Source organism: Phalaenopsis equestris, unplaced genomic scaffold (genome assembly GCF_001263595.1).
Source record: "Phalaenopsis equestris unplaced genomic scaffold, ASM126359v1 Scaffold000438, whole genome shotgun sequence".
NCBI lineage: Eukaryota > Viridiplantae > Streptophyta > Magnoliopsida > Asparagales > Orchidaceae > Phalaenopsis > Phalaenopsis equestris.
In genome coordinates, this window is record NW_018164879.1 from 244,271 (window position 1) to 269,413 (window position 25,143).

At 32.8% G+C, this 25,143-nt stretch overlaps 1 protein-coding gene across 1 annotated transcript in view; it reads right to left on the bottom strand.

Annotated features, from left to right (window-relative positions):
• Window positions 1–2,471: 2,471 nt before the first annotated feature.
• LOC110027738 (increased DNA methylation 1-like) overlaps window positions 2,472–25,143 on the bottom strand; it is a 42,366-nt gene continuing 19,694 nt past the window's right edge. Inside the window, exons 8-16 of the mRNA XM_020729277.1 lie at window positions 20,544–20,637; window positions 16,202–16,265; window positions 16,058–16,114; window positions 15,721–15,966; window positions 4,262–4,320; window positions 4,097–4,153; window positions 3,485–3,578; window positions 2,750–2,890; window positions 2,472–2,663 (exon numbers count right to left, since the gene is read on the bottom strand). Coding sequence (XP_020584936.1) covers window positions 2,583–2,663; window positions 2,750–2,890; window positions 3,485–3,578; window positions 4,097–4,153; window positions 4,262–4,320; window positions 15,721–15,966; window positions 16,058–16,114; window positions 16,202–16,265; window positions 20,544–20,637 — 893 coding nt within the window. The 3' untranslated portion in view covers window positions 2,472–2,582. The remainder of the gene's footprint in view (window positions 2,664–2,749; window positions 2,891–3,484; window positions 3,579–4,096; window positions 4,154–4,261; window positions 4,321–15,720; window positions 15,967–16,057; window positions 16,115–16,201; window positions 16,266–20,543; window positions 20,638–25,143) is intronic.

Below are 25,143 nucleotides of genomic sequence, written 5' to 3' on the forward strand. Positions count from 1 at the left end.
GAGAATAATCTTCTAGCTCGATTTGATGAATTTAAGGAGTTTTTGACAATCCTTCAATTTGCGATGAATTTCTCCACAAATAATTTAGTAAGTTCATCAAATGTATGAATGATCTCCTGGGATTGAATAAAACCAAGTACGTGAATGGCCTTTAACAGTAGCTAAAAAAGCTTGACAAAGAAGCATATAAAAAGCATGTTGCATGTGCATAATGGCTCTATAATAATTAATGTGTTCATGTGAGTTAGACAACTCATCATAGAATCAACGCTTGGAAGCTTGATCCCTTTTGAATATGGTGTTCAGGGACAATCTCAGTCAAAGAAGAAGAGTTGAGAACTATGCAGAGTACAGAAATAACTTTTATCCCTTAGAGGGAACTCTTGCACTAGATGGTGTAACTCTTCACAGGTTACATGAGGGTAAACAAAGTTCTCGATACTTGGTGGTTTGCTGGTAGGCTTCACTACATAAAATGAATGTGTATAGCTAAAATCTTCTAGAAGGTCAGCTTTCTGAGGAGGAATATTAGTGTGTGGAGGGGTGTTAAGTGTATACATTGAATTAGTGGATTTTGAAATAATTTTTACCCTTAAGTATGCATTTTCATTGGTTATTGATCCTTATGTAAAAGTTAAAGGATCTCTTTTTGAGATTCCTACATTTTTTGTACACTGTCTTCAAGAGGTGCAAAGAAAGTTCCTTCCCCAACTAGATGATGTATATTTTTGGAAAACAAAGACGAGGCTTGGCATCCCATACTTCGAGATTGCGCTTTGGAATGATGACTATTAGAGTGATAAGCTCATGTATTATGTTTGTTAGTCATTGAAGAAGTTTAGACTTATATAAACGGGACTTTGTTTCCCAATGAAGACATCAAATTATTGGGTCGAAAAAACTCACTGTGGTAGAGTTATAATTTATCGTCTTAGTGTTGCACGAAAACCTAACGCACACACACATATAAGAGAAAATTAGCAGGAGGAAACACCGAGATTTCTTACATTGAAAAACCATGGAAGGGAAGAAACCACAATGCTTAGTCAAGTCAATGTAATCTACTATATGTATTTAAGTACAATGTTACACCCTTCTATCATAATGAGAGAATAGGTTAATATATTTACAATAAAAATTATGCTTTTCAAAAAATACAAGTATTAGGAAATTCAACAATGATCATGGTCAAACTATAACGATTATAAGTAGTGTTTGTCGATGGTGAGTGTTCGGTGGGTGGGGGTTGGCCAGTGGCTACAGAGGCTAGTGGTTGGCAGTGGATAGCGGCTTAAGAGGTTTATGGTTACTCATCGAGACTTTTCTCCATAAAATATTTTGGAATTCTACTTCCCATCCTCTTTTTTTGTCTTCTCCCCAGGTGATGAGAGGGGGCCTCTTAATAAGCTTTTGGGGATCTTTTGGTGAATAACTTAACCACCTGATCAAACGATCTATGTTAAATCTTCATTCATCATAGTAGTTTTTTAAGAATTTGAGTGTCTTTTTGACCTCGGAGTTAGTGATTTTAGGGTCATTGGATTCCTTTTGTTAAGGTGCTTGACTCAACTATAAACACTTCAAATTTGAAGTTCATTTGACTATAGAACTGAGAACCAAAAACTTCAAATTATGCTTCAACAACTTTATTTAGGCTTTGTTGGAACCGGATCAAACCTATTTTGACTTCATTGGGTTTGTATTGCAATGATTGTCGACTTGTCTATAAATTTGTCAAAATCATACCTAGACGGTCTCAAATTTGAATTTAAAATATTTATTTTTAAAAAAATATATCGAGATCCATATTAGATACAAATTTGTTGATGACTCAAAGTTATGCATAATTTTGCTAAAAAATTATCTAATGAAGAAAAGTAGTAAAATTGTATATACCATAATAAATAAAATTGAATCAAACTTCAAATATGTTTAATTTTCCATACCAAAATTTCAATAATAATTTTTTTTAAAATTAATAAAAAAAATATCTTCTAGCATACGAAACAACATGAAAAATGCTAATAAGAGTGAACTCATTGGGGGGGAAAAATTTATTTAAAACCAACAAAAATACCATTTTAGCATTTTCTTTAATGAATTTCAATTGTTTTCTCGATCTCAAATCCAAATTTATATAGTATATTGTCATGCATACATACATACAAGCACAAAAAGAAAAAAAAATTAAGAAAATAAGAATGAGAGTTCAAGAGAAGAAAGGAAGGACTTCTTTTGGATATGAATATTTACATGCATACCACTCAATTCTTATGCATCCATATATCTAACAACCAAAATTTTACTTTCTACAATTATACCGCCCCAAATTTTCATATCACATCAAAAATATCAATATTTTAATTTAAAAAAAAATTAAAATATTTATTTTCATTTATAAATAAAATAGTATATACGTAAAATTTAAATGTTAGACATCCAAATACAAAAGAACTAAGAACTATGTGATATGCAAACCTTTCTTTTTAATAACTCCATACACTCAAATTTAATTGATTCAATTGATTTTATAAATCAAATCATCCAAACTAATCAAATGCAAACCCACCTCTTTCCTAGTTCTAAGACTGAAGGACTGCCTTCTGCAACATACTGGTATTTTCAAACATCATTATCCTATGTTCCATTTGATACTCTCTAATCTGCATAAAAATCAATTAAAATGTCAATATTATATCTAAATAAATAAATAACATATATATATATATATATATTAAATTTAATTTACCTCTTCTATACTCATATTAATAAATCCAAAATTTTCCACCCACATAGGAAGGCTGTGAATATCAGCTGGAAGTATCAGCTTCTCCACCTTCATGAAACTCAGCATCTCTTCAATTTTCAGAAGTAAGATTTTGAAGAAACCCTGCAGAATGTTCCATTTCATACAATTTAGAAACTTTTTTCACTAATGTTCCATCATTCATTTATGCAGTGAGATAATGTTTTTATTATTCTCTTGATTTAATTAAATCTTTTAAAATTATTATAAAAAATATTATTAAATTAAAAATATACTTGAAATTAAATTATACTAAAATTAACAATGTTATAAAACTCTAGAATAATATTTTTATAACATAAACTGAAGTGAAAAGATAATTAAAATAATATTATTATATTAATATCAGTTATAAAAATTTTTACACATCAGTTTAATTTATTATAAAAATATATTACATAGATAATGATAATATTATTTGAGTTTAAAATTATTTAGTGAGAAATTGACATTATATAATTTATTAAGTACTTACCTTAAATTTTTATATTTAATTTTTTAAAATAATTTAGGATTTATGGAATATGTTAAAATATCATAAATAAAATATCAAATGCTTTTTAGAGCTAATTAATGTATTTAATAATATGTTGTTTTTAAGTGTTAGTATTATAATATGTTAATATATATAAATAAAACTGATGACTGATGGTAAGTTTAGCAAAAAAGAGGCCTCACCTCTCCTCGCCTTTCTTTGGCTGTAGCAGCAAGAGGAAGTTCTGCAACATGATTACCAAACACCCTTAACAGCGCAGCTGACACAATCCTGGATCTGCATTGAAAATCTCCATCAGGAAAAGTTTAATCAAAGCTAGGAGATTCAGAGTTTGCTTTCAGAATAAGCTATAAACTGACAAATATACATAACATGCCTCTTTATTTTGAGCAAATATTACATCCGGATGCCTCTTTATTTTGAGCAAATATTACATCCGGACTCTGGACGCTCCAGGAAAAGTTTAATCAAAGCTAGGAGATTCAGAAGTTGCTTTCAGAATAAGCTATAAACTGACAAATATACATAAGATGCCCTTTTATTTTGAGCAAATATTACATCCGGAGTTCAATAGTGGGGCGCCACGTGTCAAGTGAGGCATACATTGAGATTGATAAGTGTTAAAATTTGTGGAGCCCACTTGACACGTGGCGTTCCACTCTTGAACTCCGGATACATCCAGAGTCCTGACCTAATATTTTTTCCTTTATTTTACTATGCGTATACGAATTAAAACATAACATCTCGATACATAATTTATTTCCAAAAGAAATTAAATGCAGATAAGCAATTACTTCACAGTTATGACAGCACAAAACATTCCTCCGAAAAATTCAGCTACACCCTTTTCACTGAAAAAATATAAGTAAAAATACAAAAAAAATTAGTATAGCACAGAGACTCAAAATAAATTTTCTCAAAGAAGCACGTTAAAAAAAAAAAAAAAGCTAGAAAAATACCCATTGACCATTGTAGATAGCACATCGCGATATCCTTTATAAACAGCACCAAAAGCCTCCTAAAAAAAAAAAAGAGAAATAGATTGCTAAGTTAAAGTAGAATGGATTGCCAAAGGACTGCAAATAACAATTTTATCATTCAAGGAGGAAGTTCACAGTAAAACAAGAACGAGCTCAACCGTTGTTCTACTTGATTGCTTATTGAGCCGAGAGTAAGACCTAAGCTCGATTTCTTTCACAATTACGACATTTTGCTCAAATTCTGCTCATTTACGATCGAGTTGAAGATGAGGCGAAAAGAAACCGGTGGCAATGCCAAGGACAGCAAGATGTGTCACTGTTAATTCGATAGAAGTAATTATTGTTCGAGAAAAGAGTTTTTGTTTCCTATTTAAGCAACATAAAATTTGAAAGCAGAACTCAAAATTTTAGAGCATAATTAATTGCTTTGATCAGTTAAATATGTGGTTAAAATTTCCTTAATGTCTGTAATTCCAGAGTTCTTTCTCATTTTCAAAACTCCAAGTGGCATTGAACAGAGAGTTAGAGATGATTCCATGATAAAAATTCAGAGCCGATTCCAAATTATTGAGATAATGCCTTTAACCATCATAAAATTCAACCTCAGTGTCAAAATTTTAGAGCATACTTCATAGCTATAATTTGTCAGAAGAAAATTGGGATAGCCTTTGCCTCGTGCTTTGTAAATTTTAATTACAAAATTGAATCATGATTATAATTATTCTGATTTGTAAGCGATTCAGTTACAAATTTGTCAATCCATTGAGAGTCTCCTGGATTTGGATCACTATAACAAATTAAATTGAATGGATTTGGGAACTAGATAACCCACGTCATCAGACTAACAAGATAGCCGTTCTTCTATTATGCTGTTTTTATGACATCTTGAGTAAGAAGAATTTACTCCTTCACAACAGTTGTTTTTATGACATGTTGAGCGAAGAGAACTGTCCGAACCTCGGTCATATTCAAGTTAGCTAAGTCCCACAATTTTGACCCATTTAAGTCTCAGACTTGAGCTATCATAGAAGTTGCATATTTTCAACATAACTTATTAAAAGCATACAAATCTCAAAGTCTTTTCAGTTGTACCCTCAAAATCTTAGTTAGTAAAAGAAAAAAAATTTTGCCTTCTAAATTTTATTATGCATATATTTTGCATGATAACGAAACTTTTAGATAAATATTTAGGGATTTTAGCATTCAAGCACGATGTCTACCCAAAAATTCTTTGCTTTATAAAAAGAAATTTTGGCATCATATTTAGGGATCTTAGCATTAAGCATGATTTCGACACTTGTCATTGGGTATCTTAGCCCTAAATTTGTTATCAATCTCAAAAAGAGAACATTGTCTGATAAAATACATTTGGGGATCTCAACATTGAAATATGATGTCAACCCAAAATAAATTTAAAAACTATGAATTCTTGCATTACAAGAGTTTCAAAAAAAAACCCTTCTAAAATCAGCTCAGACTTACGCTCTCTTTGAAAGACTTGAACTTCTTTTTAGGCTACCAAACAACTTGTAGGGTAGAGAAATATTTGGAGTTGACTTCTGCTAGCTCGCATTTGATGATTCCTCTTCCAATGGGGATTGCCTAATAATTTGTAAGGGAGACTGAGGAAGAACAGAAATCAACTCCTACCAGCTTACATTTGATGATCCATCTTCCCATAGGGATGAAGATATTTATCATTCGATTATTCTCAACTTACTAGGGTGTGAAGCATAATCAAAGTCATATCCTACTAACATGAATTTGATAACCCCTCCATCTATGGGGTTTAATCGATAATTATCTATTTAGTTGTCTTATTCAATCAGTTCAGAAAGCCTCAAAATTTGGATCATTTGGCTTATCCGATTGGATAAACTTCAGTATGATGGCTGTTATCATTAAATGGATAAAACTAGAGCTTCTTGACTACGATTTTTTTTATAGCTTATTGAGTGAAGGAAACTATCGACGACTCGGTCATATTAGGCTTGTTGAGTTCGACCTTTAGGACTTGCTTGAGTCCTAAACTTAAGTTGTAAACATTCTTGCGCTTCTTTAACTTGACAAATTGAAGTTCACAAGCTCAATATTATCTCAATTGACTTCCAAGATTATGAGAATTTTGAGAGATGAATCTTTGAATTTTGAAATTACATTGGCTATAATTTGCTTGAAGAGAGGTACATTTCTACTCAATTACTTGAGTATAGTTTTAACACTACTGTGTTAAAAATTGAATTGAGGATCTCACATCGGATACGATGTTAAACCAAATGATAAAATACAAAATATATTTAGGGATCACAACTTGAAGCTCAATGTCAACCCAAATAATAGGATAAACATATTGAGAGATCTAAACGTTGAGGTTCTAGGTTGATTCAAATAAAATAGCCCCCGATCTTGATAGCAATGAAAATTTTAGTGCTAGCTAAATATATATGGGGATCTCAGCTTAAAGCGCGAAGTTGAAAAAAATTAACATTTCAACTTCATGACAACATGCTCGGCTTGATTATTTCTTAGGCAATGATCATCTCTTTGGTTTTGTTCTGGTTTATCAACCAGTTGAGAGAATCCCAATACTCGATAACTTAACTCATCAAGTCGGATACGATATGTAAAACACCTATTGTCATTAAATGGATAAAATGGGGGCTATCTCACTACGATCATTTTTATGACTTGTTGAGTGAGGAGAGATGTCAGCGATTAAGTCATATTTGAGCTTGTTGAGTCCAACCTTCAGGACCCGCTTGAGTTATTTGGGGAAAGACATTAAGTATTGTCAAACTGAAAACAACTTTATCATTGACAACATGAACATCCTCTCAGGGATCTTGACATAAAGCACGATGACATTTGAGTTATTTGGAGATCTCGGCCATGAACATGATGTCAACCTAAATGGAAAAAGATCTCGATGTTAGGCATGTGTCGATACTTTTTGCTAAAGAATCTCAGCCTTGAACTTGATATTTACCCAAAAGAATAGGCCCCATGTCTGATAAAGAAAGGATGTCAATATTCGAAGCACTCAATAGTCTCAGCTTTGGGCATGATGTTAGCTTGAATGTTTAAGAATTTTTGAAATGTTTGTTTCTCATCTAGCAAAAAAGAATGACTTAGGTTTATAATGCATCGAGGGATCTCGTCCATGAGCCTAATGTCAACCTAGATGATAAACTTCTAACTTCGATCTCAATGTCATCTCGAATGATTGCCCCGACAAAGAGGTGATTTCAACACTTGATAGAGGATATCAGCATTTAGCGTGATGTCGACCTAGATGATTGATAATGTGCGAAAAAATTTCAAGCGCTGCTCGGATTTTTTTGGAGATTTCACTTTAAAGCACGGTGTCAACTTAAATAATTAAAAAAGATGTCCTTTGTCTTGCAAGGAGAACTTCTTGATAACTTAAAAATGTGTTATTATATCATAAGAGAATTTCCAATGAAGTATTACACTTGTGCTGGAATAGAACATATATTTTTATTTTCCTGAAAAAAAAATAAATAATAACTTTGACTAGTACATTAATGTCTCTTTGAATATTGATCATTAATTGGCGATAGTGATTGTTGACTATTTAGGTCATTGAGTTAGCAAGTTCCTCCCTATATGCCTTCTTAATGATAGAAGACCTTTCAAATTAGATTCAAATTTTCTATCAACTTTAGGTTTGATGTTCCCTTCGCTAAAATATTGTTGTCAGCATGAATTCGATAATCCTACAACCCATGAGGATTAAAGATACATCTCTATCCAATTGCTTTTGATATAATAGGGAGCAAGGAATGATCATATTTATATCTTACTAGCATGAATTTGATAATCCCTCTACTTGTGGGGTTGCAGTTTGCTGACAATGGGATTTCTTGGCAGGCTCTCCAAGGCGTCAACCATTAGGGATTCATCTATGAGCATTCACCATAATTAATCTTTTAATGATCTTATTAACTGTGGATTTCTAAAAGCATAAATCAAATGTCACACGAAATCCTTCTCTAATCAATTCAAATTCATGAATCTTAAGCTATCGATGGAAGATAACAACTTCCTGATTGGAGCTTTGTTGGTTTCAATCACCAGAAGTTTTTTCTTACACATTCTCTTAATTAAGCCTCTTTCTTTGACAACTTCAAAAATCTTATGCGCTTTAGCAAACAAAATTCAAGCTACTTATTTTTAGCATGAAGGACATTTAATGTTGTTTAGCCCAAAAATAATTGTTCAATGTCACAACTAGAGCTATTTATTTTAACTGATTTTAGGTTTTTCAATAAGTTGCGAGTATGAATACTCACTTCTAAAACTGGAGCTTATTGAACGAGCAATTGCTCAAGCAATAGTTGTTGAGCTCTAAGTTCAATATTTTTTGTTCTCTTTTACCTTCTAGATAGTTTTCTGTTTGATGAAGAAGCTGCAACATCATATCTTCTTGATGCAAGAAGTTCAATATGCTGATTGTTATATTCACAAACACCAATAAAATCTTCTGCACCATTATGTTTTTCTTCATAACTGGTATCTCAACATACTAAACTATTTTGATGTAGCTATAAACAAATATATTAGTGTCAACAATGAGAATCTCTACACCATCGAGTGGCACAGTAGCTATGAATAATGTGATTCCCTAAGAGAGAATATTCTTATCTTTAGAGAACAAGAGAACTCTTTAAGATATTTAAATTTGAAATTCAAATATCACATTCCAATGCTCAACGGACAATATTTCTCTTTTTACTGTGACATTTCGATAATACATTCATAGATTAAGGGTCTGTTTGGCGCAACGGAATAGCTACGGGGCGTTTTCAAAAATTCAACATTGGTGTTTGTTTTCTATGTCTTCGTTGTGTTGCGGGATAAGCTGATTTTCTTTCGTATTACACGTCGCCCACGAGTTCGACCCCGTGTCCCGCGTTCAGAGAAAATTGTTTACGACTCTGCTCTCCCCGCGTCTGATGTTATTTGCGGTGTTAATCGCAGTGTTATCGCGTCTTTTGACAGCCGTTGATTCGTGGTATTTTGCCGTGTTATTTGGGGCAGTATTCAGTTGTTATTGCGGTATTATTCGCGCGATTTTATTGGTGTTATTGGTGAGTTAAGCGATGTTATTGGAACCTTTTGCCTGAGCCGGTGTTATTCGAGTTGTTTAGCAGTAGTATTATTGGGAAATTAATTTTATGCTAAAAATGTTTACTTCTAATAAAAAAAAATATATGTTCATTGTTTATTATTTTGATAATTATGCTAACATTTTTCTTGGAAGATTTGCATACATAGAACTCAATTTCTATATTTTTACATATCTAACACCTTAATTTTAATTTTTACATACCTACCACCTTATTTATGAATGATAACGCATATTTTACCTTTTGAAAAATAATGATGATATAAATTTTAAAAATTAGTAATCAAACAGATAATTTAATTTACTACATAGAATTTATTCAGCATAATAAGTTAATTTGATTTACTATATATTATTTATCCAGGATATTATTTCTTGTGAGTAAATTCCTTTGATTGATAAACTAATAACTTTTTAATTAAAAGAAATAAACTACAAAGATTTTTCATAAAAAATAATAGATTTATTAAAGCATTTGAAATAATATTAAGTCAAAATTAATAAATTATGATTGCACTAAAAAATTAATAGAAAATATTAGCAGATTTATTATAACTATATCAGTTCTGTCGTAAACAACGTTACGATAGAATGATCATTTATCCAGAAACAGCTGTAAATCAGTTGTTTTCAAACGTAAAAACCAAACAGACAATCAGCTTATCCGGATCACCAACTAACCAACAGTTTATCAGTAGATTATCAAGAATCTACAGCTGCCCTAAACAAACCGTAAGATCTAAGAGTCAATGCTCACTAGACAATTTATTTTTCTATTGAAACCTTTCAACAATAGATTCATGAATTGAAATCCATTATACATATGCTGATGCTCACTAGTAAAAATTTACTCGAGCTTCAAGTGATTGCAATATATGAAAGTAATTTCAGTTTTTATTTATATTTTGTCAATTTTAAGCTGATATTATAGCAAAGAAATGACTGACCAAAGAAAGAAAAAGAACTCTTCCCCAACAGAGTAGTCAAAAACTTGAGCTTTGAAAATTTAATGCCCCGGACTCTCACGTTATTGAGATCTTTGAGATTGATATTACAAGCTAAATTTTTAAAACTCAAATTAGATTGTAGATAAGAAACTATGCAGAGATTTAACCCGCATTTTGTAGATTTTTTGATATGGGGTTCAAGGTTTCTCATAGACGCAAGCCCCTTACGGTCAATTACCCCTTCTAATAACAGGAAATCACTTTCAATTATGGCTAGTCATTTAGCACTGAATATTCAACGTATAGTAGGTGCAGTTAGGTATTTAGATTGATCAATTTATCACCTTTAACTTAAAGCAAATAGTTGGGGAAATGAGGACGAACCCAATCAAAATCTCATAGTTCCATTGACCTGGAACGTCATGGTCTCTAATTGACTTATTCAAAGAAGATAATCGACCCAACCTACTAAAAGATTCTCGGTTGCAACCATAGGCTGCGTCATCCAAGGGGCAATAATAAATCCGAAGTGAAAGTTTATCTATGGGGATAAATTTAATTCCACTTCACCTGATAGAAAATTTTGTGTCAATCAAATGAACCATTATAATTCACAAATTAAAGAGTAAAAAACATTCAGGAAATATGCAAGTTAAGACCATGACCATAATATAAAAATATCATTTGGAGGCAATCACTCGATTAGAGTGATTTAATCGTAACTGATACTTTATGGTGTCATTTGACATCAAAATCACATGGAAAAGGAACTTGGGTCACATTTTTACTAGTATGAGATTATGTTGACTGTGAATATGATGATACACTCGATATGATATTAGTTTTTAATAAGTTAAAGTCAAAAAAAAGTTTGTCATGTTGGGTCACATAAAGATTTATTTGCATTAAAGCTCAATTTTTAATTTAATCACTTTCAAATAAAATCGAATTTTAGACTTCTAATTCACAATTTATGTTTCCCTTTATTTCAATTTTTACACCAATTCAAAGTCCAAATAATTTAGTTTTTTAAAAGCATTTGCAAGTACAAGATCACCATAATTTTTGGCAACCTCAAGGCGTCATCGCTGCTTAGAGAGTTGTATCAGATGTCTGGTCTGCTCAGTTGTCTAAAAGACATGTTGGTCAATCTCATAAGACATCACAGCCATAGAGAATCTTCTAATCTATCAGTCTATAAGATACGAGTAGGCCTCTGATTATCCTGTATGAAAATAATGCAAGCACATTTTCCTGCATTTATTCCTTTGCTTGTGAGGTAGCGACAATGACAGTGAAATGTGATCGAAGAAAAGGTTTTTTAGTGATTAGGGATTTCGGCTTACTCGAGTGATGACAAAACATAAAAAATTGGGGACATGGGTTTGAAGAAGCAATGCAAGGCTGAAGTTCCTCTCAAGTTTGGCCTATGTACTGGTAAACATAGGATAGCCAAAAGAAATCAATAGTGTCTCCAGAGATCGCGTAAGCACATGGAGGCAAGAAAAATGGGAATTTTAGAATACTTTGTATGCTATAGTCCCATAATTGCTCTTCCTATTGGCTTTAGTCGTAATTGTATTGCAATGGAGATGCACATGAGAGAAAGATGGGAGTATTGAAGGTCACTGTATGCAGCGATCCCACTGATGTCTTCCCAACCAGTCCTAGTCGTGAGTGTATCTTGAGTGATGCAGGTGAACAAGAAGAGTAGAAGCTTCAATGAGAGATTTTGCGAATAAGAGTTGAAGTGGAGTTGCGATTTTGCTCGAACGGAGAAGGATTGTGTACTGCTTCGATGTGCGAATGGAGCGGAAAAGCAGCTTTCTTGCGTGTGAAATAGAAAGCAAGTTGTGGCAAAGGCTTCAGTTCGAACATGAACAACAAAGACGACCGACAAGGGCTAGGGAAACAATGGTTGTGCGTGCAGTACGAAGAAGAATAGAGAGTTTTAGAAGTCTCCATATGCAGGAATCCTGTTGTTAGCTTTTCGATCCAATCATTGCTTTTCCCGAGAGCAAACGGAGAGAAAGAAGAGAGTTCCAGAGTTCTTTGCTCGTTTCGATCCAATCGTTGCTTTCCTTGCTTGCCCTAATCGAGACTGTATCACAAGAAAACGACCGAAAAGGGGTAGGGAGGCAAGCCAATATAGAAGCAAGGCTAATTTCATGCGAATACGAAGTTTTATGCATCTATGTGTGAGATGCGATAAAGTTGGGAGGGAAACGAGAGGGCTAGATTCTTCGGTTTCTTGTGATATCCCTACTAAAGTGGAGTGAGGGCCCGATTTTAGTTGTTGTATGTGAAAACCAAAGGAGAGCGAGGAGTTCCTCTATCATTTGGCGGGAGTAGTTACTGTATTTTTTTTATTATTCATCTTTTGTGGTCAACACTACATAAATTTATATGTCTCAACTTTATCAGCTCACAATATATTCCAACAATATGATAGATGAAGAAAAAAAGTAGCATATGTTCCAATTCAAGTATAACAACTTGGATTATAATTTTTCAAGCACTCCTAAGAGGTGTACAAAAGGATTGATTCTATCTATTGTTACTATAAATTAGAATATATTCATCAATTTTTCAGTGAAAGGCCAAAAACATAGCTCATAGTTCTAATAAAAGTGCTTTGCATGTATCTCAATTTAAAAGGCTTTACTACCTATCCATGCATATCATCTTTATGTTAATGGTATTCTATTCATCACCGTCTACCATTCCAACTTGATAATAATCATTCTACAAATCAATCGTTTAACCAAAAAAAAGCTCTAACCATCATATCCAATATACTTCGTCACTTACATAAGAAAATCAATTTTTAATAATAAACTTATTAACCACTCGAATATCCACCCACATCCTCTAATTATTATTCATAGATGTAAGTGGGGATGTCAAAAAAGTCCGTTGTCCGCAAACAGCTCGTGTTCGACTCGTTAAGTAGCTCGTGTTCGGCTCGTTCGTAAAGTAAACGAGTCGAACATGAACAAGTTTTTAAAGCTCGAATTATAAACAAGCCGAACATGAAAAACTCTTTATTCGCTCATGTTTGGCTCGTTTTAGCTCGAAATTAAAAAAATACATAATTATTTATATAGTAATATATTACATATATTATTTATATAATAATATATTATATATATTTATATCTAAATTTAAATCATAACTTCTCGTGTGGTAATGTGGTTAGTGCTTTCTTTTGTATACATTTGGTCCATGTTCGAATCTCACACTTTACATCTATTTTTTTAAATTTAATTTTTCGGAGCCAATTTCGAGCCGAACACGAGTCGAACACGAACACGAATATTTAAATCGAGCCAAACACGAACACACTGTTCACGAGCCAATTTCGAACACGAGCCGATTTCGAACACGAGCCGATTTCGAACACGAGCTATTTCGAACGAGCCGAACACGAGCCAAGCCTGAACTCGCTCAAGCTCGGCTCGTTTACAACCCTAGATGTAAGTAGTGCAAGATCCACATTATAACTCAGTTTTTTTTTTTAAAAATCCTTAAGAAATTTTTTCTACTTATTTCTTATATGTTAAATATTTCAATTAGATTCATTTTATAGTGTGGCAAGCTAAAAAATGATCAAGTATCAAATTAAAGGCATATTGTGTATCCACAAGTGAAGGTAATTCCTCAAGAAACTCATCAAGGCATGGTTCCTTATATTCAAATAGTAATGGATAACATCCTAACATATCAGCATACTCTCACTCACATCAATATTTATTTGAATTTACCAATGTATAAATCACTCCATATGCTTGACTCTATTTTTCAAAGTATGTTGATACAAAATATGCAAAAACAACATTTTTCTTAACCAAAGCGCTGATAGGTTAAATAAGACTATAAATGAATAAGAACATTCATTAACAATAATAAAATATAAAGCTCATCGTAAAGTTAAAATATAATAAAAAAAAATGTGATACAATACTTAACTTGAAAACAAACACTGAGGTTGAATCTGAAAATTAAAATTTTAAACAATCTCTAATAGTTTGATGCAATTATTAAAAAATTAAAAATTGCATTAAAAAACCTGCAAATTAACTTTGGCACTTTGAATCGAGCTTTAGCGTAGCGAAGTGATCGTTCACGCGCTTTGTTAGTGAAGCGCACTTCGACGCGTTCTTTTAAAAGCATTGTTTAAAATCTACCTGATTGCATCAATTATAAAAAGAACAATGATTTTTAATGTTAGACTTCACTTACTGGAATAGATCCTATGACAAATACATTTTCTAATGGTTGCATGCCAAAGTGACAATAAATTTCTAAACCCCCTCTCTTTCAGAAATGCAACTTTGGTAGACAAAGATGACTATTTCTATACAATCCATAAAGTTTAGAATAGAGAGCTGTAAGAATTCTTTGCCAGCATCGAGCAAAGGAGAAAGGGTAATGGTTTTCCCAGGCAGGACGTGCTTGGAATGTAGTTGTTGTTGGCGGTTGGTTTCGATTCATGTTAAAATTAATTTGTGTATTGTTGTTCATTCCTTAAATTTATATTATACAACTTATATTCATAGGTATATGCCGATTCAAGTGTTAAATGTTCAAATTCAATTGTGACAGAGGTAAATTTTTAAGGACGTTTACATACATACCGCACAATTCTCATGACTTTACATATCTAACACAAACTTTAACTTCTACAATTGTAATACACAAATTTATACAACATCAAAATTACCACGATCACAATTTTTAAAATGTGAAATACATCTTTCCATGCATAGGCAAGGTGGCATTAATCTAAATATCAATGTTTAGAAGTTAGATAGGTAAATACATTAGAATTGTGTGGCAGCTATGTAAATCTTCCATTTTTTTATACATGTGCTCAAATACTGAATATTCTCACATCTGGCCTTGCAACATTCCTCAAGGATACTTTTCATTATTTGGGTGAACTTTTGACTATGCGTGAACATGAGATTGTACTTAGCTTGATTTTCCGCTGCACTTATGTTTTGCTGATTGAATTCAATGAGTTTGCAATGTGTCGTGCTCCACCCAGCAATCAGATTCATAAATTCCACAATATATAATGAAATGATAGAAGAAAAAAAGTCAAAAGGATAACATAATACTTTAACCAAGTTTAGATAGCAAAAGATTTGAACAATTCAGCTTTTTAAAAGACTAGTTAGTTATATTAACAATTAAAAATAGAAAAATGGAAATAGAAATAGCAATAAGCATACAATTAAAAAAAAAAGAATGGTAAAAAACACAACAGAAAAACACATTTCCTAAAATATTTAATGACACCCAGAATATGACTGAGCATGATGGTTCATAAAGCTTACTTGGAAAATTTGTGTGGCCTGTTGTAGTAATTCACTTTTGCCATCCTGAAATCTGCCACTCAAAAGTTGCCAATGAACATGAATTTTAGTTTCCTTGTGTAATGTGCTTCTTATAGAAAAAGGCAGTGAAGTCAAAAGTGATTCAGAGATATTTCTGGGCCCTTCTTGAAAAAAATTCAAGAGATCAGCACGGACTTTAATGCATTTGTCCCCACAAAGCCAAGAATCGGGAGGGTTCGGCCTTTCCTATCCATGACAATTTGACATTAGTGTTGGGCATAGGGTGTTGCTTGAAGAAAAATACTTATTTTAGTTATAACATGGAAAATATTTACACCTTGATGTCGCATATTCCATGAATCCTTAGACACCCAACATGAAACATTCTACCGCACTACAACAGAAAAAAGATATGTAAAATTAATGTTCATTAAGTGTTCAACTATAATAAAAGATAGAGAAAAATAAGATATTTACATACTTGGCCACAAAATAGCATCGTAGTGTCACAAATGTTCCCATAATTCAGAGTGGCATCATCGTTTCTACCATGAAGTATAGCACATGAAGCACTCATCAATTTAAAAAAAACAGCAAGAAAAGTTCTTTTGATGCTAACCAAAAATTCAAATTTAATGAACAACGTTGAATAGTATTTTGCTCATGCAATTGTCCTGATTCCAAATTAGATGCATTAGAAGCCTAAATGATAGCAAGTTAATTAAGGACCAACACATCAAAGAAAGATGGAAATACTATTTGAACTTATTAAATGAGAGTTTTAAAGAAGAAATTGTTTTTGAAGAGTATACCAAATAAAATAATGCCATATCATCAATTAATCCAAACGATAAAACAAAATTATATAGTCCTTTCACAGATATATTTGTTTCACATTTTGTCCCTAAGTGTAAAGCCATTCATTCACTTAAGCATGCTTATCTTAGCAACACTTAACTCAGTTTTATGCTTCTATTTTATAGGCCAACATTCTACACCATAAAGCATTGCTGGTCCCACCACCATCTTATTAGATTTTCCTTTAAGTCTAAGTGGTGCTCATCTATCCCACAATAGGGCCAATGCAATCCTCAACTTCAACCATTTAACATGAATTCTACAAATAACACCACCATCTATATCGTCATCATTTTGAAAAATACACGAAAGATATCTACAAATGTTCACTCATTTTAATCAACCATTATTGCAACCCCTCCACCAGATCTACTACTACTAAAACTACATTACATGTATTCAGTTATAGAGTTACTCAAACAAAAGTCGTTAAATTCTAATGTTGACATCCATAATTAAAGTTCTTCCTGAACTCTTTCTCTAGCCTTATCCACAATAAAGATATAGCAAAAAACATTCACTAAGGTGCATCCTCCTGTAAATATCCAGTAAGAACATCCATAACTAAAGCAAAAAAATATGGGCCTAAAGTGGATCCCTGATATAATCCAATTGAAATAGGAAAATACTTGACTAATTCTCCTTCTGTTCGAACAAAAGTAACACCTCTAGTATAAAGATATTTAATGACGTAAATAAAAGTCATACCAACATTTTCTTTTTAATTACTCTAAATTGCTTCTCTTAGTACCTTATCATAAGTTTTTCTAAATCAACAAAAATCATATGTAATCCCTCTTTTCTCTCTGTACTTCTTCATCAAGTCTCTCAATAAATATATAACTTCCATAGTAGACTTGCCCAGAATAACTATAAACTGATTTTGAGCAATCTTTATGTCACGTTTTAACCTATATTGAATTATTCTCTCCCATAATTTTAATGTCCAACACATTGACTTAACTCTTGTATAATTTAAACAATTTTGTGCAACCCCTTTGTCCTTAAAACTAGAGACCAGAATACGCTTCATCCACTTCTCGAACATCTTTTTAGTTTATAAAATTACATTAAAAAGTTTAGTGAACCAAGAAATTCTTGAATTCCCTAAACATTTTCATACTTCTATTGGGATATCATCAGGTCCTATTAATTTTCACCATTCATTTTTTCTTTAAAACCTCCTCAACTTCCATTTTACTAATGCAAATGTAAAAACAAAAAGTTTAAAAATTATTAAATATATTAAGATCACTAAATTTGATCATATTTTCAAAACTTTATTAAAAAATTTATCAAAATAGCTCACCCAACTATGATAAATATCCTCATCGAAGAAAAGCGTTTTATTACTATTATCTTTGATACACTTTATTTGAACTAAATTATCACTATTCTTGTATCTTTTTTTGGCTAATATATATATATATAAGTATATACATATATATATATATATATGTATATATAATGGCCTTCACCCCCTTTAATATCTAATTTATTATAAAGAACACTAAATATAGAATTCTTAGCATCACAAATTATTTTCTTAGGCTCCCTATGAGCCACTTTATATTTTTTTTCCAATTTTCTAAGCTTTGACATTAAAAAAAAAAATAGCAAGGCTTCTTATATTTTATCTTTTCTTGTATATTATTATTCCACCACCAACTATTTTTTATTTATAAAAGATATTCCTTTTGATTCTCCAAGTACATCCTTTTAAACTTGCTTAATACCGTTCTTTATATTATTTCACATTATATTAGCCTCTTCATGAACATACCAAATATTATGATTTTAAGGTTTACTCATAAAAATAATTTCATTTGTGTATTTTGAGTATCATAATCTAATTATATGATAATATGTTGTTGTATTTTTCATCATCCAACCCTTCAACTTAAAGTCAAAACAAAAAATCAATGATGAGTACTTAAATTTTCACTTGGAATGACCTTAAAATCTTTACAATCTCGATGATTACTTTTTCTCATAAGAAGAAAATTAATGTATTTCTTAGATCCATCCTTCTAAATGATAACATGTTCATCTCATTTCTTAAATAAATTATTAGCAAAAATAAAATCATAAGTTAAAGCAAAATTTAATATTGCTCTACATTCTTTTTTAATCGCTCTAAAATCGTAGCCACCACGAATAATTCTAAAATCTTCTATCACACAACCAACATAATGAAAATTATTTCTTCAAGAGGTATCATTTGCATTAACACTTCTTGGTCATTCCAAAATTTTTCTTTTTGAGCATATATCTAAACCTACTTGAGGCGCATCAACGTTTACAGCATTAAGAGTCTTAGTATAAATAACAATCATTAAAGATATAATTTTCTCCAAATTTATTAATCTTCACAATATTATCTTTCAAATTCTTATTCATGATTAGTTTCATGAACCAGGTTTTTTCTCGCATCCATCAATAATGCGGGACTCCTTATTTCCTTAACGCCACCCGTCGGTGACCCTTGCACATTTTTCAATGTATTTAGGTCATTTTGTGTGTTGCTTCTACGGGATGCGCTAGCATCATTTACACAATGATTTAAAGGATTCATGTCATGAGTTTTCAACAAAATTTTACGTTGATTGTCGCTACCTAACACAGCCCCCGACTTTTCACATCTAAGGCTTAGGACTTGGCAATGTTAGTGTTATGCATCAATTTTAAATGAAAGCTAGAAATAATTAAATCCTTGTTATTGTATAATGAAATCATCTACAAATGATCCTAATTTCTGCTCACATAATTCTTTGCACCGTTGATGTTTAAGCTACCGTTCAAGAATGAAAGCTTTTAAATAAATGAAGCTTTTGGGAATCAATAATCAACTATTGTCATATCATTATTTCTTTAATATGTAGTTCATTGTTTTCATTTGATATTAAAATTCACTCACTGCCATAGTTTGAACAATGAAAATTACTTACATGACCAAGCATGATTTGGATAATTGCTTTACACATACGTTATCACAAATCTAAATTTCATAGCATAATTATTCAGCAAAAACTAATCCATCATCATTTCCAACAATTCTGATTCAAAACCTAAGCTATCAATCTCCTTATTTTTTTCTCCAACTCATTTAATTTCTTAAATACATAAGATAGTTTTCTTCTAATAAATCAAAATATCTACTAATTTCATTATTTACCTGTGAGTATTTATATTTCAAGATTCTATCATATTATTAGTTTTATGGACTAACTTTTTTCTCGCATCCATCCATAATGTGAGACTCCTTATTTTTTAACACTACACCCGTACACATCAAAAGGACAAAAGATACTTATATGGTTCAACTCTTCATGCTTAAATTCACAGGAATCAATAAATATTGTTGTGAAAAAAATATATTTGGAAACATTGGGCATTTACATGCATACCAGCCAAATTGAAATAATGTTCAAGAAATGTCTTCCAAAACTATCTCTCTTCCAGTTAGACTGCAGAAATTAGAAATAATGGGCGTTTACATACATACCACCCAATTGCTATGTATTTACATATTTAACACCTAAAGAATACCTTTTACATTTTTACCACCCAAATCTTTCATATCACGTCAAAAATACCGCTATTTTAATTTTCAAAAAAATGAAATACACCGTTTCATGCATATAGGTAGGCGGACATAGATGTAAAAATTGAAGTTTAGGTTTTAGATAAGTAAATAGATAGGATTTAAATGGAATGTAATTATATCTCCGTTGACGGAAAAAAGAGAGCGTTCATAGCAAATGGCCTCTAAAATTTCCTTTCGGATGGAACTGAATAGCAAATTAAAATTCTATGCCCATCTGGATCTTCATAAGGGAATCAACTTAAATATACATAATATTGCAAAGAAAACAATTCAACGGATGATGCAACAAAAGGTTGAAATTAAAAGTTCAAAAAAAGTTAGATGAAGCAAATCAGAATCTATACGTCAGAAAACATACCTGCAAAACATGCAACTGCCTAAATTGCAAGGAGCTTGAAATATACGCCCAAATCCAAAGCTAAATGAACTGCAAGCACTAGAACTTTGTTCACCTTCATCAAATATAATTTAGTCAAAAAGGTCTGCAGAAATTCTCTAATTTATTCGAAATAACTAAATTGTCAAAATTTACGATTTGAGATGTCTATTACTATTACAATTTAACTAAACAGTTAAAGTTCATCTCCACAATATCGTTTATGAGAAATCCGCAAAGGAATGTCCGGGAACCTTCTATGGAGGATGTACGGCAGGAAATTCTCCAACTGCAACAAAAGTTTACCACCTTCGAGAGGCCATTCAAACGAGTCATTAGTCTACATAACAGTGACTTTCTAAATGGAGGAAATGAAGTGAATTTTTTCCATCATGCAGATTCCAAGGATGAAGAACATCTATCCCGAATATTTGACCTAAAAAATATCCAAGAACCCAGGATTTTGAAGTAACTATGGATTTTCCATAATTTGACGACCACTTGGAAAGGGACGAGTTCATCGAGTCACACCAGACTGTGGAAATTTTATTCGAGTATCAGGACATCCCACCGGACAGAATGGTGAAACTAGCTGCTAGCGCTTTAAAGAAGAGTGCATTATTTGGGTGATAAAATTTGAAACACTAACATTTACGCGAGAGGAAAGATAAAACACTATTTGGTCCCATATGAAATGGGAGATGCAACGCCAATATATATCAGTTCATTACGAACAGAATATACAGACCCTAACTTAAAAAATGAAGAGATAGTGTTACCGGATGACCACATCTTATAGGCAAAGTTCAACCAAAGATCTTATAGCAAGAGTACACTCAAAGGAACATCCAAGCCAATCTCACCCATGGAGTCAAAGTACTGCATTTCCAAATTCATCCCAATTAGGAAGTGTTTCAAGTATCACTGATTTGGGCATATTCAATTAGATTGCACAACCAAAAAAATGATCTATTTCACTGATTAGGAAGTAGTTGAAGAAATAAATAGTGATCATGTAAAAGATGACGATTTTAGAGAGGTTCCTCAACTGTCAACCAATAAAAAAGAGACACCAGCACTTTCAACTAACCCCATGAGCGCGACTTCAGTTGAATTAACAATAGTTGTTCTAGACCAGTTTGAAAGATTGCCCACTAAAGACCCTAATCAACACTTAGCGAACTTTCAAGAACTAAATGCCATCTTTAGGTATAACAGTGTCTCTAATGATGTTGTTAGACTTAGGATATTACCTTTTTCACATAAAGATAAGGCTATGAATGTAGTTTAATTCCTTAGCACCAAGGTCCAACACCACATGGACTGACCTACCAAAAAATTCCTAACAAAACTTCCCATCCACTAAAAATGGCATCATGTTGAAGAATGACATAACCTCTTTTGCCTGGTTGGAAAGTGAGTAAATCTATGAAGCCTACGAGAAGTTTAAGGAGTTGCATAAAAAATACCCACACCACTCCTACCCAAATAGGTTGATAATTCAAACTTTTTTTATAACGGGCTAGTGAGATCGTTGAGTTCTATTATAGACGCTACAGTTGGGTGTTTCTTTAATGTATAAACCTTTTGAGATTTATAAAATTATAGAAGTAATGGCTACAAACAATTTTCAATTGCCTTTTGAGAGAGTCAACCTCAGAAGAATAGCTAGTGTCCATGATATTGATGTGTTCGCAATTCTCCACTGTCGCTGCTGTCCAACCCTCTTTCTTTATTATTGTCACCAACATTGCTCCCTATTGTTTGTTTGTTGCTCAACTCTGAAGAAACAACATCCTTGTTATTTTCTACTTGTCAACTCTATTTTCGCCCCCCACGTCACCTTCGAAAATCTCACCAACCACCACAACCACCCTTTGATCCACCCCTAGCTTGAGTTTGCAATGTAATTGTTGCAATTTTAGATTTTTGCATGTTGGTTGTAATATCCCATTTGATTTTCATAATAAAATTCAGTTTTCCTATCATTTTTTGGTCATCTCAAATATCAATTGGTATTAGAGCTAGTCTAACCCTAATTTTATCCGAGAGTTTCTAGTATCCACTAATATATAACCACACCTCCATACAAAAACCTTCCCTTTGCTGATTTTTCTAACTAGCCACTAAAAAATTTTCTTTCCCATCACCCAACATCATCCCTATACATCCTCTCCCACCTACCCAAACTGAAACCCCAACCACGCCACCGAAGAAACATTTGTCGAAAACTTGTTCGAGGAGAAATGCCACAATATCGTTTATAAGAAGCTCACAAAGAGATGTTTGGAAATCATCTCTGAGACGGAAAATCATTCCATGCAACAACGACTTACTGCCTTTGACAGGAGTCAATTTGAAAGGGTCACTCATAGTCATAATAGTGACTTGCCAAGTCTAAAGAATAGAGTGAATCCCTTTGATGAGGCATATTTTCGAGATGAAAAACCACTACCTGAAGATTTGCATGAAATATCAAAGAATCCAGAATCTTAAAATAAAAAGTAGATTTATTATATTTTGAAGGCTATATTGATTCGAATGAGTTCTTTGAGTAGATCTGGATAGTTGAACGTGTATTTGAGTAATAGGAAGCCCCACCGAACAGAATGGAGAAACTAGTAGCTAGCAAAATAAGTAGTGCATTTTTTTGTTGAAAGAACTTGAAGATTATTCGACAGTGAGAAGGGAACAATATAAATACTATTTGATCTAAAAGATGAAATGAGAAATGCAGCGTCAGTACCATCTACTTTTGTACATGCGGGATGTTTCAACCCTAGTGTCAAAAGCGAATAGACAACATCATGTTTTGGACAGGTAGGATGTTTCAACCCTAGTGTCAAAAGCGGATAAACAACATCATTGGATGACTTTCACATCTTACAGACAAAGTTTAACCTAAGAATCAGGTAGCAATAGCACACCCAGCAGAACATTCAAGCCTATCCCGCATAAGGAAACACTAGTTTAGAGCGGAGAACAGATGATACCAATCCGCATTCTCAAATTTGTCCCTAGTAAAAGTGTATCAAGTGTCACAAATTTAGGCATATTAAATCGGATTGCCCAAACAGAAGAATGATCTCTTTCACTGATCAGAGAGCAGTTGAAGTAATAAACAATGATTTAGGAGAAAATAAAAATTTCAGAGAGGATTATCAACTTCCAGCATATGAGAAAGAGATGCCAACGATTTCAGTTGAACCCAGGAGAGAGAGACCAAGTAAATTAATCTTGGTTGTGCTAGAAGGTAGTAAGTTTGAGGTAATGGGCATTCATGCAGAGTATGCGATTGTGGTGCCTTGAATTATTACTCTGCAAGCATTGAGAGAAGCATTAGTCCTGATATTAGATGTCCAAAAGGGTCATGACTTTGAGGAGTCAATGTCAGATACAAAACAACCTCAAATAAGAGAATTTCAAGATTTATAACCAAACTTCTGATTTGCCCCTATGGATGGAGATTCAACATATCAGAAATGACTCTTTGGAGCCCCTTCTATAAGACAATATAGTCATTTGGGCAGTAATATCAATTCAACAAAATACCCACCGACAGATGATCAGACAATATGGAAGCACCATGGCGTTGAAAATTGCCTCATGATCTTTTGGAAAAGGAACATCCTACAATAGGATCCAAATCCTACCGGAGAAGAAGAGATCTCTCCTGAATGGTTTCTATTGAGAGTTGCTTAGTCTGCCATATATTTAATCTCATAATTGATTCCTCCATACATACTTAATTATCAGATACACTCAGATGAGTATGAGTGGAAGAAGCCAATTACAAATTTGATGGATCAAGCTTGGTTCATGAGGATACTCATCCACATGCAGCTCCAATTTTGATTGTAGAAAAGGAGGACGAATATTTTATTCTATCAGGATGTGTTTTGAAATGACAACACCTAAATAATTGAATTATCAGGAGATTGTCATATTTCTACCACTTTCAACATGGCCAACCCGACGTACTATGAGGAGACAGAAGCTTCGATGAAGAGTTTGAAGCTCCCCAACCCAAAGAAACTGAAGTAGGAGTGTCTCCCACTTACGAGTGGGACACAGGAGTACCTCCTGCTTCTGAAAATGGAAGCACACACGAGGCTTCCCGCAATTACAGTACCTAGACTGATTGGTCCAGGCGGTAGAGCTAATAAACTCCTCTTAACTTGGTGCCTTCGTTCAACAATGGGCCCAATCCTAATTATCTAGGACATGTGTATTTACTTCATATGTTTAGGTTTTAAGTTTTTCTAAGTTATCACTTGGGAAAGTCGTCAATGTCTCCAAGTTTTCCTTTTCTAGGATTGTATTCAAGGGTGAGTAGTGATCCGATTATATTTGACTCCCGATGTGCTATTTATCCTCGATTTTCTCATCCTCAACACTCTCCCATCCGACTTGTTGTCACCTTCCCGGAAACTCACTTTGTTGTCAGCACCTCTAAAACGCCTTCTTTCTCGTTGACCCATAATAGGGTAGCACTCCTCTTGTTGTCTCACAGTCCATAACCCATCATCTTCGTTGTCATTGCTATTCTAGCCCTCCACCTTCACTGTTATTGTTGTCGAGC